At 48.0% G+C, this 13,470-nt stretch overlaps 1 protein-coding gene across 2 annotated transcripts in view; it reads left to right on the top strand.

Moving 5' to 3' along the window:
* SPOCK1 (SPARC (osteonectin), cwcv and kazal like domains proteoglycan 1) overlaps positions 1 to 13,470 on the top strand; it is a 511,698-nt gene that overhangs the window by 486,738 nt on the left and 11,490 nt on the right. For both annotated transcript variants that reach the window (XM_019660985.1, XM_019660993.1), the window contains one exon: positions 12,860 to 12,976. In XM_019660985.1, the coding sequence (XP_019516530.1) occupies positions 12,860 to 12,976 (117 nt within the window). The remainder of the gene's footprint in view (positions 1 to 12,859; positions 12,977 to 13,470) is intronic.

The raw sequence follows: 13,470 nt of genomic DNA, 5'->3' as shown, positions 1-13,470 counted from the left end.
ATTTTCCCCTGGCTAACACGGTGCTTTCTCAATATGTCCATTCAACTCTCCTTTTATTGCAAGCATGGTTTAACAAATTACATGTTAAATATATGTCCTGTTCAATTGTTTTCTTTTGTTTCTTCAGGGGTTCCAATTATGCACATGTAGGAATTCCTTCACCTCTTCTCTGTAGCTGTCGTTTACTCTCTAATCCTTTGTAATTCCTTGTTGGTGTCCTCTTCGTGTTGTGCATGCTTCTCATTTCTAGCATCCTCTGTCTTCCTGAATTTTCCACAGCATCTGTTCTCCCTGTGCTTCTTCCGGTTTGGCTTCATTTTCATGATGACTTTAGTTTTTCTTTTTACTTCTTTCCTGGAACCTAGATGCTTACATGCCATCTCCTCTATTGTACCTTCATCTTTTCTCTGAAGTCTTGTACACTATTTTATTGTCTTCCTTCAAATATGATTGTTTCATTTCAACTCATGGTATTAGACTTTGGCCCACATTTTCACCTTTTCTATTATTTTCCTGATGAGTGTGCTGTGGTAAGTTTTGCTGCTCTTTTCCACAATGTTTCCTTTACGCACACACACACACACACACACACACACACACACACACACAAACACACAAACACACACACACGCGCGCGCACACACATGTATATAAAATTTATATTTTAATCAGTGTGCCAGCATCTTAGAAAATAACCATATTATTGGAATAAGTTAGACCTCACTGGCCTGCCTATTCAAAAGGGCGTCCTGTGGATAGAAGGGGACAAGCCCGTCTATCTTTGTAGACGTCACAATCTGAAAGCACTCTGCTCAGTGCGTCACCAGTGACAGATGGCTTCTTGTTAAAATGGCTGCTCTGCGTCATCCATCTTTTTTGTTTCTATGACACAAATCAGGCCCATGAGGGTTTCTCTCATCAGCTGTGCTCACTCTGTCTCCAGTTCTCTTGCTGCACTGAAGTGGGCCTTAGGAATGATTCTCCTGCTATAGGAAGAACAAATTGATGGGCATTTTCTGAGACCTGCAGCCCCCAGGCCACTTCCCTCTTTTTCTGCTTTCTTGTTAGTTTTTCTTCCAATGCAGCATCTGCCCCATCTGTGCCCTGTCCTTTCCTCCAGATCCCCAAGTTCTTGCTAACAGGAAATGTTGGTCTGTCACTTTAGGAGGCACCCTTCGCCTATCAGAAATATATTTTTCATTGGTGCCCCTAGATATTTACTTCCATCTGGGTGGCTTCTGCATATTATTCAAAATGGGGAATATATCTCTCTTGTAAAGGTTTTACTGAAAATGGAATTGATGATTTTTTTTCTGTTGATTATATATGATATTTAGAAGGGGAGGAGGGAAATTGCTGCCTTGTTAGATACTAGGCAATTTTGATCAAACGTGTGTTTCTAGAGATAGAAATAATAATAGCAACCATTTCATCTTTGTGCCAGTCACAGGGTTCTCTCTGAGCCCAGAGGACATCCTTTGAGGCTCGGATGCTATGTTCTTCTCATGTCCAGTTACTATACCCATCCACGCCCTAAGGCTTCTGGGGAAGAGACAAATTTAAAGTGAGCTGCATGACCTGAAGGGTGAGAAGAATAGTGTCAAATACTGAACCTGGCAGGATTTAGAATAGTTCAAGTTACCCTTATGTTTCAGAAGGCAGTTCTTCTTTGGATCCCGTTTTATTTATGTCCCATCAGTTTGTCCTGCCTCCTCCTGGAAGCCTCCCCTGACTATCATCAGCCACTTGAGCTCACACATTAACAAATGCATGAAAGTGAAGATGCCAGGCTATGCCTGCTCCAGGCATCTCCAGGACCATTCAAACTGTTCTGGCCTTAGTTTCAATTCCAGCTCCAGCTTCTACCCTCATCCTAGACTCTGGCACCTCTGGGGGTACTGCTGGCTCTTTGTCATGAGAAGATGTGGTGCAGTTATCCTCCCAGTCATATACGTATGTCATCACCCACTCTAGACCAACAGAGGGAGGAGTGATGGAGAGGAGCTAAGAGGAGCTCATAGTTCTCTGCATTTGGCCTAAATCTGCTCCTGGTCCCCCACCTAATCGGTGGATGAAGGTATGCCAGCGTCCTGCTCTCACCCACAAATCAGAGGCAATCTTAGGGTCCCTGTGTCCTAGGTCATCAGGATCAGATCTCAAGTCCCAAACTTGACATCCACCGATCCTTTGAGGCTTCCTGCCCCATGAAATAATGATGTAAGTTTATTTCACGTTTAAGGACAAAAACATACATGCATATGTTGGTGCTTTAGGTACTGAAAAACACAGAAACTTAAATTACATTTAATGCTGATTCGGATGTTGAATTTGAGCAGATTAAACTGGACACACATTGCCAATTAGGAATGGAGGTTCATCTTATATGTGCCCTAGAAATGTTGTGGGGTTTTTTGTCACTAAAACTTACTCTTGCAGATACAGGCGTTTGTGTCAGTGCTGGAACAGTCAGTGCCACTTTGTCAGAAGATGGTCCTTGGATTGTATAAGCATTTATATGATGTGTAATATATCAGAGTATCTTTAAAAAATATACAGAAGATTATATATATATGTATATAGGTTTATACATATTTGATTTTTATGTTTCTGATTTAGAAGTAGATCTAATCATGCTAAGGTTGGTGTGTTTAATTGAAGCAGAGCTGACCTTAAGTATAAATCCGCTTTAAATGTCAAACAGTCACTTCATTCACATTGGTTCCTCATTTCCAGGACCTGCCTAGAATGTCTTCTCCTTTCCTAAGCCCTCCCTGCACAGGAGCCTTAGCTCAAGTCCTGCCACCTCCTCCTCCTGGAGGTCTTCCCTGAATGTCATCAGCCACTTGAGCTCAAACTTGAACAAAATGAATGTCTGCCTCTGCAGGGGGATGAGCCCACACAGGGATCCCCGTCCCAGCCCCGCCCCTGGTGCTCTCAGTAGGCCAGGCTGAGCCTGTGTCCCACACCTGTCCTGAAGCACCTGCCACTGTTGATTTTAGGTGAGAACAGCAGTTGTTGTTCCTCCAGTTTAGTCTTAGCTGAGTGCCCGAGATGTCTGGTTGGCCAGGAAATCATTCCGTGAAACCGCTGGTCATGATGCTGTTTTCTCCAGTACAGCTTAGTGTATTTCCCACGGAGGGAAATGCTTCCCGTTGCCTGGGACGCACCGTGAAGGCCAGAGCGAGTATTTCTAACCAGCATATCGCCATTGTAGCTTTTTTTCCCTTCCCACCCTGGAGCGTTGAAAAGGCGTGGATATTATTAGAAGCTTTAAAAGTTGATTTCATCTAGCTGACCTCCCTGCTCTGGATTATTCAGGGGGAAAAAAAACTAAGTGTTACTCCACTAATGCCCATTTGCAAATGTTGTGTAAGTTCCAAATGTATTTCTTTCTCCAGATGAAGGATTATTATTAGAATCAAGGGGAACATTCAAGTCTCCTCAAGTCAGGGTACTAAGAATGGGCTTAATGGGCTTAATTGGGAAATTTATGCATCTTCGCTTGTAGGTTGTACCATTAATTAGTTTAACTCATTTTCCTCCAAGTTTAATGTCAGTATTTTAAGCTCTTTCAAAGACTGCTTTCTAAGAAGGACTTTATTAGCAAGCGCCTGAATAAAGGGGCCCTAATTCCTTTGCTCATGCCTGTTTTTACATAAAACGATGTATTCCCCAAGGATAAGAGAACATGCATATATATTGATGTTTTAGGCACTGAAAAGTAAAAACGGGAATTACAGATAATAATTTAATTTGAGCAGGTGTAACGTGGCTCAGATAGATCTCTGTTGGAGGATCTCCAATATCTCTTGTATATTTTAAAAATCACTTCAGGAAGCCCGGCTGTGTTTGCTGCCACTAGAACTGCTTATGGCCAAGAGTTTATTATCCATTAGCCTCTCAGATGTAAGTGCCACCTCCTGAAGCTGCTAGAGGACACGTGGTGGCTGCCTGTGGGCTTTTGAGAGCTCAATCGTCACACTAAATCCTCACCACAACCCTGTGAGTGCGATGCTGTTATTATCCCCATTTGACAGATGGAAAAATCAGAGGCTGAGAGAAGAGCAGTGACTTGCATGAAAAACTTGGATGCTTGGGAGCTGGTGTTCAAACCCAGGGCTGTCAGACCCACAAGCCTGAACTCGTAACTGCAGTGCAGGCCGCCTGGTTGTGTTGGGGGGATGGGAGGGGAGGTGGCTGGGGACGCATGGTTCTGACCCACACGTCGTGTGGAAGAGGCGCTCAGCCTCCGTCTGCCCATGGGGCCTGGGTGGGAGCGCAGGTGCAGGCACCTGGGTTGTGTTGTGTGTGCAGATCAGGGAACTCTACATTAGGAGACTTGGGGTTTAAATCTCAGTCTTGCTACTCACTGTCTCTAGACCTTGGAGATGTCACCGAACCTTCTCTGAAAGGCAACAGGAGTATCGTATCCTCCGCTGGCGTCAGGTGGTCGTTTCATATGAGAATACCATGTGCATGATCTTAACTCCCACACTGTTCCATTTAGTGGGTCACCATGTCCACAAACACAAGTAATATCAGAACCCACAGCTGCCAGGGGCTGAGCGCTTAGTCCATTTTAGTCCAATCCTCCCCATAAGGCTATGAGCTAGTTCTGTCATCACCTGCACGCTGCAGATAAGGAAACTGGGGGCGGGAGAAGTCACTTGTCCAGTGTCAGCCAGGACAGCAGAGCTGGCACCTGAACTCAGCTCTGTCTTTCTCAGAGCCTAGTTACTCTCTCCTGCCACCCCAGGATTCCTTTCAAGCAGGATGACTCTGGTTACTGCCCGCCAAGCTGTGCTAAGCAGAATCCACCCTCACCCATCTGAGTTCCGGGTAATAAGAGCCCAGGTTGCTCTGCTTCAAGTTCCCAGGGAGTGTGGCTCCCGTCCTCAGTGTGCCTGGACATTCCCAGCACTGGGGCATGTGCTGTGTGCTAGATAGTCCACGGTGTGAGGGACCCAGTCCTTGCTGGGAACAGGAGTCCTCGTGTGCCCGAGGCCACCAGCAGCAGGAAGAGGCGGCACCCTGGGCACGGCGGTTCAGGATGGCATCCCTGTGTTTGCGCCAATCCAGGCTCTGCCCTAGACGGGGCTCAGCTGGCCCGCTCAAAGGAGATGCTAGCTGCACACGCTCTGAATGCTCTGATTAAGTACTTATGCATAGTAGCACCAAGGAGGGCTGGAGGACACGGCCAGCACCGTGTCTCCATTCCTGAGACGCCACCTGGCCTGCTCCAGACAGAACTGCAGTTGGGCCCAACTCTTTAATTACCTTTGGAGGCACGAAAGTTTAAATGAGATTCTGATTGTTTTTTCATATTGGCTCCTGCCAGAGCTAAGCGTTAGTGAGGCTAGGGTGGGAAAGGGAGGTCGATCGTGTGACAGGCGGGGCATTGGTCTCCTTTGGCTCTTTAGCTGTAGGGTTCTGTGAGTTATAAGAATACTCCAGTAATTGGTTCCCTTGCAGAGGTTTACAGACATGCCGCGATGCTTGTGTGTCAGCTTTGCCATTTTCAAACATCCTCAGTTGGGTGTTCAGTTAGGATTTGTAATGGAAAGACACACACGCTCACACTTGCTCCCACTCACTTTATTAAACACTCCATCTTTGTGAATAAAGAATTTCCATCCTCTGTCCCCACCTCCACTTTTTGTATCAGCTCCTAAATGTTTTACACCTGATTGTTTCCTTACCTTCCCCTTTCTGTGAAATCCTCTGAGAGAGCTTTGTAGAGTGCAGCCCTCAAAGTCACCAATAAGCTGGGGCCAGCCTGGAACCCCAGTTATCGCCCTTGGGGGCACTTTTCAAAGCAGCTCGATTTCCTGGCGCTCCCCTTCCAAAACCGCCGCCCGTTTTGAAACTTCCTCGCTCGCTCTGCACTAGCCCTTGGCTTTGCCTGAAGGAGGCTGGAGAAGCCAGGGACGATGGAGGGAGGGGGCAGAGCCAGGCTAGGCTGCTCAGCGAAGAGGCCATCCTCTCTCTCCATCAACCGCTGACACCCAGGCTGTCTGACCTCCCCATGAGCAGAGACCAACAGGTGAGAGCACCCGCCTCCCTCTCATCACCCCACCAGGGCTGCGGTGACCCTGTAATAGCTTCTCTGCCCTACGGTATTGGCGACAGTGCATCCCCCCATCGCCTGGGTGGCTGTGATGTACTCCTCGCTTTGTTTGAATACTCCCTGCATTTGAATTGTCTAGTTTAAAGCCGCTTAAAGCTCCAGGCTTCAGGTAGATGGGAGGAGAGTGGGTTCCCAGGTGGAAAAAGCGACCGCATTTCCTTCCCAGGGCTGTATCGCTGGCGCGGAGGCTGTGTGCGCCTTATTTACACTTGCTTATAGCATTTCGCTCTTATTTTCCAGACAGACAGGAAGTCTGCTGGGAGGGCAGAAAATTACCTGGCCTTCCTTTTGCCGGAGCGCTGTGCCGTCCTGGGGGAGGAGCTGCGTTTTGCTCATTTTGGAGTCATGTGCAACGGGGCTGTACTTTTCCCTAACGAAGCCCCAGTGGCCGCACATGTGACACGTGTGCTTCTAGGAGCCTCAGAGGAAGGCGGCAGCCGGCTGGGGGCAGTCCCTCGGAAGGACCTCTGTTCTCACCAAAGCTCAGAAGGCAGGAGCCCGACGTGCACCCTTCCTCCTCTGTCCTCCTAATACCCAGCCAGCTGTCGCCCATGCAGAACCGCCTTTACATGTGAGGGTCTGACATTTTGATGTTTTTCAACCCAGGGTATGGGCCAAGTATGTGAATTGCGTCAGTGAGTACAGGCTCCCCACACACCCCGTCTGTGCAGGCAGACAGCCCAGCGCCCAGGGACAGCCCACCAGGGTAAGAGTCTGGATCTACGTCTGTCTCTGCCACCTGATAGCCATTCGACTGGGAGTCTGGAAGCAGTGCGTCCGTTCATTCCTCTTTCAGTCCATGTAATTTGAACTACTGGGTGTCCGTCCTTCTGCTAAGTGCTCGGAATGCCGGTGTGGGGAAGTCAGACCAATCCCCCCATCACAGCTTTTCCACTTGGCAGAGAGCGGACATATAATATATTGCAACCCGAATCTCTTGGACTTCTAGTTAGTGTCCCACCTATGAAATAAGTTAAGAAGAGAGGTTGTTCTTTATCTCAAAAGTATCTCCTCAGGCTTTTTAAAGAACATACAATAAAATTCCACATATTACAATATGTTGGGATATGGGAAGGGGGGTATACATTTCTACCAGTAGCTGTGAGCTGTGTTTTACTGATACTATCTTACTCTATGCAATCACAGTATGAGCTAAGCTTTGTTACGCCATTTTGCAGATGGACAAATTCAAGTTTACAAAAGTCAACAAGAGGGTTATTGTACTCAGTTAATAAATGCGCGCTGAGACCACGCTCCATGCCAGGAACCAATAGCAGAAGGTGCTGAGCCAGGCTCGGGGCCTGTCTTCTGTCGCTGTGATCTGGGACGGGGGAAGGACACGGAACAGGAAGTTACAGGTGTGACACATGCCACCTGAGGAGCAAAGCACTGGAAGCCTATGAAAAGGAAAACTCACCGAGTTTGAGGGTAAGGGAAGTCCTCTAAGAGGAAGTACCTTTGAAGCAGAGATCTGATGGAGAAATTGGCTGCGGCAAGACAGAGGGAAGCGGTGTGCTCCGGGCAGAACGGTGTGAGAGACGGACAGCAGGGTGGCGCGTGGGGCCCAGGAAGAGAATAGAGACCAAAGTCTGCCGGGCCTCTGGGGTCAGATCTCACAGGTCATGTTATGGAGTTTGGACTTGCCTGCCCAGTGACTGGAAGCCTGCGAAGTTGCTAAGTAGAACAAGTGACTTGATCGAGTGTCCATTTTAGACAGCTTGCTGTGGCTGCTGAACGGGGAGGGGAATGCAGGAACGAGACAGGAGACCAGGTGGGACTCTGTTACCGTGGTGCTGGTGGGAGGCCGTATGGTGACATGGACTGGAATGAAGATGGCGGAGAGAGTGGGACGCAGGGCAGTTTTTGTAGGAATTCCAGGCAGCTCCCAGGTGTCTGCCCTGAGGATGGGAGTGCCTGGAAGGGCCATTTTCTGAGGACTGGAGGAGGCACAGATTGGAGGTCGGCGGATCCCAGAGATGCTGCCAACACCCCAGCCATGCTGGGGCAGGCTGAGGTCATGTAAGGAAGATGGGGCGTGCCCTGTAGAAACAAGAGGGCGACTCTGGGAACCCTGAGGAACTGCAAGCGGGAGAACTGGGGACTGGCCGGCACTTACCTCAGGAAGGCAACACAGTGAGCCAAACCCTCTCCCAAGACAGCACCATCTTTTCCTTTGAAGAGGCTAATAGTGGTGACCTGAGTCGTCTGCTTCTCTTACCAGGAGGAGTGGAGAGACCATCAGACACCCCTCTCTAGAAATCACAAGGATTGGCCCGGCTCAGGGCAGAGTGCGAGCACGGCGAGTAGATATGGTTTGATGGTGTTCTCCCCACTGACATTACTTTTCCCCAGGAAGGAGCTGAGTGTGTGGGATGTACCCTTTGGGCCCCCTTTCTGAAAGTACTAATCCTTTTCGGGGGGCTATGACAGGCACCGTAAAAGGCAAGCATGTTTCTCCCATTACCAGTCGGTCTGTTATGGCTTGAATACCAAATCTGAACAAACAGCTCTCTGCAGGCTGCTATCTTTTATTTTTCTCTGGGATGTATCTTGCTCTAGGCAGACTGTGCCTGACTTCCTCCCCACAAGGGCCATTTGGATGAGGACACTGTGGGGGAACAGGGCCCAGTAATTGAGTGCCTCCCGTCGCCACTCGGGCTTCCTCATCTTTCTCTCCCCAAGCCGGTGGCATCGTGCTGTGGACGTCTCCCTGAATGACAGATTCGCTCTTTTGGGATCCTAGTGCCTGATTCCATCAGCCATCCAAAGCCGGTGTGCTTTGGGAAGCCTGTGGGAAATTCAGCAGTCTTCTAAAGATATAGATTACCTGCACATCTGTCGGGCTTTAGTTAAACATGACTGACTAATTTATCCTACAGTGTGAGAGGGGGATTCATTTCCTGTGCAGGTTGACTTGGCAATTTTCTCTGCCTAAGAACACTGAGACTAGATGACGTGCATGGCAATTGAGAAGAAATAGGCACTATTCGTTTTTCATTTTCAAATGTGAGATTGGCTATCGAGTCCATATCACATTCCCTCAGAAAAACAGACCACATCCTGTCCTGTTTCGAACTGTGCAGCCTCTGAAAAGTCAGACGAGTGAGCACTGTCGCCCTGAGGTTCTGAGTTGGGGCCCGTAAGCTTGTCAGCACAGGCCTGCTCCTGAGGTCCATCCTGGTATCCAGGCAAAGCCACAAGTCACAGCCGACGGCAATAACTCCTTCCCTCCTGTGTGTGCACCTGGTATAGCATGACACGCTGGCTCCTGGCTTGAGTGGGCTTGTGACCTTCCTCAGCCCATCTTTAAACACTGGAGGGAAGGAGTGGAGGCACAACCCTGATGTCAGGATGTCATGATGAACCCCCCAAAGCTGGAAATCCCCAAGGGATGGCTGACATCACCTGGCACTATCCAGCACATTGTGCTGTGACGGAAATACTTCCTATCTGTGCTACCCTGTAAGAAGTCACGGCCACGGGGAACTGGGGGGCACTTGGAGTGGGGGGAGGGGTGCAACTGAGGAACTAAATTTTAACTTTCATTTTAATTCATTTCGATGTAAACAGCCACACATGGTGAACGGGAACTGTACTGGCTAACATGTGTATACATTTTCACCTGTTTCCTATGTGGCCAAAGGCAGTTTCGTTTAGGTGCATTTGTCTTGCTGGTTTTCTGAATGCTGTGATGTTTGCTTTAAGCTTACTTACACATGTTCAATTTAAAACTAAAAAAAAAAGTGTTAATAAAAGTCACAGCTGGCACATGCTGAGTAATTACTATACACCATGCGCTCTGCTTAGCGATCTAGACATCTTGTCTAATNCTCATTTCAGAGGCTTGCCTCAGACTTTCAACAGCTGATATCACTCTGTCCAACTCAGAAAAAACTCCTCCAAAGCTGTGGATCTGACCGGCCTAGGTTCTGCTCCCTGTAAACAGATATAAGGCATCTCTCTGATCTGAAGCCAATTGGCTAGATCTCTCTTCCATCGGCATTTCCAGGGCCAGGACTTGTGCATATAGATCTGATTCCTCCATGGGACAGGTTATCTTGGCTTTGAGTGATGAGTCCAAGGTCCCCAGGTGGTTATAGAACTAGTATAACGCTATCTTAAAAAAATTTGTTTCCATTGGTTATTGGTATCTTCTTAATGCTTCACGAACCAATCATGAATGAGACATTTATAAGCTATGTAGTCTGAGAGAATTTCTTTTCCCCCCAGCTTACATGAATGAAATGCCTACCTTTGTCCTACCAGGAGTCTTACCTTAGCACATCTCCCCACAGACAGAGATTACTCTTGGCTGACTCATAAAAATATGATTTATCTGCTTACAAATTATTTTTCAGATGGTGAAATCTAATAAATATGTGTTCAGGGGCATTTCCATTAAAAAGTAGATAAACAACGAATTTCAGTCAGTTTATAATGCTGCCTACTTAGAAAAAGTGGCAATGCTCGGACACTAGAGCAGCACCTGTGCCTTATGCCTTCCCAGCCTGGGGGTCAGCCTCACATGTTTTTGTTTATTACGTGCTGCTGTTTTCCAACCGCAGCTCGAGGAGGAGGCTGCACATGTCCCCAGCCCTCTGCTTGTTCTCCTTTGCGGCTCTTGTGTGAGAACCTGTTTACAGATCTCGCTGCCTGCTGGTCATTGCAAGCATCTCCTTGTCCTTCTCTGAAGACTAGTGGTCTTCAGAGCCCCTAAGTTAGAGTGTGGGCACCACCACTGCAGGTGGGGCATCAGCAGACTTGCCTACCACTCAGCAGTGCTTTTCTGGGGGCACCTTCCTATCCTGATCTCTGAGAGCCAGGATTGCTCAGTGTTTATCATTTTTAGAATCACCTGGAATGTGGGGTTAAATCCAGGTCCNAAAAAAAAAGTGTTAATAAAAGTCACAGCTGGCACATGCTGAGTAATTACTATACACCATGCGCTCTGCTTAGCGATCTAGACATCTTGTCTAATATCGCAGTCACATAAGGACATACTGAGTTCACAGATGAGGAAACCCAGGCGCTGAGAGGCTGCCTTGTGGGTATCACCCGGCCCAGAAGTCGTAAAGCGGGGCTTCCTTTCTGGGCTGAGAGTCCAGAGCTGGTACCCTCTGCTGCCTGGCATGTCAGTTCTCAATGTCATTTCCTGGCTGGCATTGTAAGATACAGCCCTGTCCTGGTTGTTGAAAGCAAAGCAGAATCTTGAGGTCTTTAACAGCTTGGGTCTACACAGTGGCCACACAGTCACTGTGTGCTTTGCCGAGTTGAGATCTATCTGGTTCCTGGCTGGAATGCGGGCAGCAGGTATAGAGAGCGCGCTGAGCTTGCATAGATTCCACCTGGGTCTGCTCACCTCCCCTCAAATGGAGGGTGGGAGAGACTTTTTCTGCCTGAGGTCTGGGAAGTTTGGCTCTGTTCTCCACCAAGCCCCAGGCTAAGGGAAGATGGGCTTGCCGGAAAGCACACATGGGTGGTGGTTAAGGAGGAGGAGAGGGTCTGTATGATGCTAGTTTCTTCTAGAGATGATTCACCCTGCCCTTTGCAAGGCAGATAGGGCTTATCGCCTCAATTCAGTGGGAGTCTGCACTCACTGAAGGATGGCTTGGAGTTTTGGCGAGACAGTCTACTCATTTGTCACTGCCCCCATGCCTTCCAACGGAGAACCTGGGGTCTCTCTGTGCTGGTAGAATCCAGCCTTAACCTATGTCTGGTCAGTGCCGGGAGACGGTCAGAATTTGGCTCTGCACAGTAACATTGTTTCTGCTTGGCTTCTTGGCAGCCCGTGTCCGCTAGCTTTAGAATTTGGGAAAAGTGACAGTTGTACAGTTCACTTATTGGGATTTTGACCTCTCAGATCTCTAATTTCTGTCCCTCCAGATGCTCAAGGTTACTAAACACATTGTTTTTGTTTGTTTGTTTTATGTCTATTCGTAGCAGCCCACTGCCTGGACCCTTTGTCAAAATTCTCAATACATAGAATTAGGGTAAAATTTGGAAGCTACTGTGAAAGTCGTCTCCCTTCTCTGCACCACCGGCCCTCCTCTGGGATTTGTTCCCTCAGGTTCTACCTCATTGCTCTGCGAGGCCTTCCAGTGCCCCCCCTCTCCCCCAGCCATTGGGATTTTCTTCTCGTTCTCAGGAGTATTCCTTGGCCCCAATTACTCCGTCCTGCCTAAAAGATGAGCTGGACATCTACAGGTGGTCAGAAGGCCAGCAAAATGCCCCACACCCACAAATCCAAACCTTGGGCTAAAACAAAATTGAGAATCTGCTATTCCTGGGACCTTCTGGTGTCCCGGGCAGCCTTTCCCTAAGAGCCTTAGCTATTCCTGAGCGTTCATCTCGGAATGAGTTTAGTGGAAACACCATCTTCTCTGGCAAACTGCAAGAGCAAGTTTTATCGGCTTAGCAAGCGGTATCTGTGACAGTGTTTGAGGCTGCTGCACAACTGTGAGGCTGGCAACTTGCTTTAATAGCTTGGAGGCAGCCTGGGTTCAGCTGTGAACAATGCTGCCTGCCCTGGAAGTCTAGGCTCTCTGTCACACTCCTGACCTGTGACAGCAGCACCTTTGGGAGGTTTCAACGTGGGGGTAAGGAGTTCTGTCGTGGCTGGGCAGGGAGGCTTGTCTGGGCATGGCTTCGCTGATGGCACCGCATGGTGAGGACAGAGCTAACAGGAGCAGAAAGACTACGGACTGACAGGTCCTTCCATTTGCTTTTCTCCAGCCTGCACGGACAAGGAGCTGAGGAACCTGGCTTCCCGGCTGAAAGACTGGTTTGGAGCCCTTCACGAGGATGCAAACAGGGTCATCAAGCCCACCAGCTCTGACACAGCCCAAGGCAGTAAGACCACTTTACTCTTGCTAATTTATTTTGTTTAAAATTCCACATTTCCTACGTTATTAGACAGTGTTGATTTAGTAATAGCATTTTGGGGTGAACAAAGAAACACTACATGAAACACACACTGACTTAAAATATGTCCCAATTTCAGAAATATTTACATCACAGAGGAGGGGGAAATGCCTTAGCATCAAGGCCGTACAGAGACTTATGCATGTTTTGGATCCATGGATGAGAATCCGCGTATGCAGAGAGGGCAGACTTAGGTTATATGTAGATTTTCGACTCCGTGGGTGCCCAGTGCCCTAAACCTCTGGTGTTTAAGGGTCAGCTGTGTTTTTAAAAGTCTGGTCACAAAATTGTTTAGTATAGACATTTTGGAAAATATATATAAAAATACAAAAAAATCTATAAACCCATCATTTTAACAACTGTTAAGCATGTTGTGGTATATACTTCTTTTTCCTTGTCATAGAAAAAGAAAAAAAAAGTGT

The sequence above is a fragment of the Hipposideros armiger genome, unplaced genomic scaffold, assembly GCF_001890085.2.
Source record: "Hipposideros armiger isolate ML-2016 unplaced genomic scaffold, ASM189008v1 scaffold_11, whole genome shotgun sequence".
Classification (NCBI taxonomy): Eukaryota; Metazoa; Chordata; class Mammalia; order Chiroptera; family Hipposideridae; genus Hipposideros; species Hipposideros armiger.
This window is presented reverse-complemented; position numbering and strand designations above follow the sequence as displayed.